The 2,879-nt window shown below is 45.5% G+C and overlaps 1 protein-coding gene across 1 annotated transcript in view; it reads right to left on the bottom strand.

Annotated features, from left to right (window-relative positions):
* LOC105504639 (poly(A)-specific ribonuclease PARN-like) overlaps positions 1–2,879 on the bottom strand; it is a gene marked incomplete at its 3' end in the record, with an annotated part of 55,511 nt that overhangs the window by 36,077 nt on the left and 16,555 nt on the right. The window contains exon 6 of the mRNA XM_011932147.1: positions 346–511. Coding sequence (XP_011787537.1) covers positions 346–511 — 166 coding nt within the window. The remainder of the gene's footprint in view (positions 1–345; positions 512–2,879) is intronic.

The raw sequence follows: 2,879 nt of genomic DNA, 5'->3' as shown, positions 1-2,879 counted from the left end.
AAACCTCGGCTCTACTAAAAATATAAAAATTAGCTGGGTGTGGTGGCGCACGCCTATAATCCCAGCTACTCGGGAGGCTGAGGCACAAGAATTGTTTGAACCTGGGAGGCAGAGGTTGCAGTAAGCCAGGATTGCACCATTGCACTCCAGCCTGGGCAACAGAGCAAGACTGTCTCAAAAAAAAAAAAAAATTTTTTTTTAATATGCCACAATTACATCCTGCCATTCACAACATCACACCTGTGTGTGTACTATGTTTGCAAAGCAGAGGTTTGAGATATACATGCCTGTCATGCCCCAATATACAGCACACAATGCACGTTTAGTTTTAGTTTAGGAACTTACACTACTTGGTCAATAAATTTCTTTTGATCCTCAGGAATCGTAACAGGACATTTTGAAGTGTTAGGAGATACGTAGGACAGAGCTCCTGCACCATTCGCCTGTGAACGTTTTTCATCATACTGCTCTCTTAACTGTCTTTCTTCTTCCTGATTTAAATATGGAATTCCTAAGCATGATTTTAAAAAGAACACATTAGCAGAAGTAACTGTCTAACATAAAATTTGTTTAACAAACCAAAGAGTCTAAATTACTCAGGAAAGATTTACCATATTTAACTACATTTCAAAAAATGAACAGAAAGGCAAGTGATTTTGAAATATGTTTATCATTCATCCATTCATTCAATCTTCTTTCAAGAAATATTTATCTGGCACTTATGCTTTGCCAAAGCATTATATTAGGCACTGGGGAATGAACAGTGACAAGCTGATGCAGAACTACTTCTGACAAGATAATCAGGAAAGTAAGGGAAAACCCAAAGGATGAGAATAATTCGGATATGAAAGGAGCTAGGGGAAGAATCCTTCGAGTAGGGGAAACAAGTATGAATACCCAGAAGATGGCAATGGCTTGGACTGTTTCAGCAGCAGCAAGGAGCTGGTGTAGCCAGACGTCATGAGCAAAAATGGAATGGTACAGCATCAGATTGGAGAGAGTATGGAGCAAGATTCTGCAGGCCCTCACAGGCCAGGGTAAGAAATGCACATTATGGCCGGGCGCAGTGACTCACGCCTGTAATACCAGCACTTTGGGAGGCCGAGACGGGCGGATCACTAGGTCAGGAGATCGAGACCATCCTGGCTAACACGGTGAAACCCCGTCTCTACTAAAAAAATACAAAAAACTAGCTGGGCGAGGTGGCGGGTGCCTGTAGTCCCAGCTACTCGGGAGGCTGAGGCAGGAGAACGGCGTAAACTCGGAAGGCAGAGCTTGCAGTGAGCTGAGACCCGGCCACTGCACTCCAGCCTGGGCGACAGAGCCAGACCCCATCTAAAAAAAAAAAAAAAAGAAATGCACATTATTCTAACAGTGACTGGACAACATTAGAAGATTTTAAGCAAGATAATTACCTTACCTGCATAATGCTTAAAAGGCCATGACAACTACTCTGAGAGTGGAAGTTGGGAAACAAGTTAGGAGCAATTATCCAGGCAAGAGACAAGAGCTGGATCAGAGGTCAGCAAATCTTTTCTTTGTTTTGTTTTAAGACAAAGTCTTACTCTGTCACCCAGGCTGGTAAGCAACAATTTGAGCTCACTGCAACCTCTGCCTCCCGGGTTCAAGCAATTCTTCTATCTCAGCCTCCGGAGTAGCTGGGATTACAAGAGTGCGCCATCACACCAGGCTAATTTTTGTATTTTCAGTAAAGACAGGGTTTCGCCATGTTGGCCAGGCTGGTTTCGAACTCCTGACCTCACCACCCACCTCAGCCTCCCAAAGTGCTGGGATTACAGGCGGGAGTCACCGCCACCACGCCCAGCCAGCAAACTTTTTCTTAAAAGGCTTGATGGTAAATGTTTTAGGCTTGTGGGCCATGGGGGTCTCTGTTGCAATACTCAGCCCTGCTGTTGTGGCACAAAAGCAGCCATACACAGAATGTACATGTACGGGGATAGCTGTAGTCCAACAAATCTTATTTACAAAACACGGAGCAAGCAGTGGGTTGTCGTTTGTAACCCTGGCGTTGACTACAGAGATGGCAGGGTAGATGGAGACAGGGATTTTCTAGACATAAGAGGTAACATTTACTGATATCCTGGAGATGAAGGATAAAGGGAAAGGCAAAATCAGGAAAAACACCTTGCAGCTGGGCGCAGTGGCTCATGCCTGTAATCCAACCACTTTGGGGGGCCAGGGCGGGTGGATCTTGAGGTCAAGAGACGGAGACAATCCAGGCCAACATGGTGAAACCCCACCTCTACTAAAAATACAAAAATTAGCTAGGCATGGTGGCGCGTGCCTGTAGTACCAGCTATTTGGGAGGCTGAGGCAGAAGAATCGCTTGAACCCAGGAGGCAGAGGTTGCAGTGAGCCGAGATCGTGCCACCGCATGTCAGCCTGGTGACTGAGCGAGACTCCGTCTCAAAAAACAAAAAAACAAAAAAAAAACCTTGCTCTTTGGTTCAAGCAATTGGGAAGATGGTAGGGCCACTAACTGATGTGAAGACAAAGAGGAGAAAAATAGGTACTGGGGTCCAAGGAGTGAAAATCAAAAGCTACCTTTTGGACATACTATTTTTTTTCTTTTTTTTTTTTCGGACGAAGTCTTGCTCTGTCACCCAGCCTGGAATGCAATGGCACAATCTCGGCTCACTGCAACCTCCACCTCTCAGGTTCAAGCAATTCTCCTGCCTCAGCCTCCCAAGTTGATGGGACTACAGGCACCCACGACCACGCCCAGCTAATTTTTGTATTTTTAGTAAAGACAAGGTTTCACCATGTTAGCCAGGCTGGTCTTGAACTCCTGACCTCAGGTGATATGCCCATCTCAGCCTCTCAAAGTGCTGGGATTACAAGCATGAGCCACTGCACCC

This window comes from Colobus angolensis, unplaced genomic scaffold, assembly GCF_000951035.1.
Source record: "Colobus angolensis palliatus isolate OR3802 unplaced genomic scaffold, Cang.pa_1.0 Scaffold93, whole genome shotgun sequence".
NCBI lineage: Eukaryota > Metazoa > Chordata > Mammalia > Primates > Cercopithecidae > Colobus > Colobus angolensis.
Note: the sequence above shows the minus strand (reverse complement) of the source record. Positions and strands in the feature narration are given on the sequence as shown.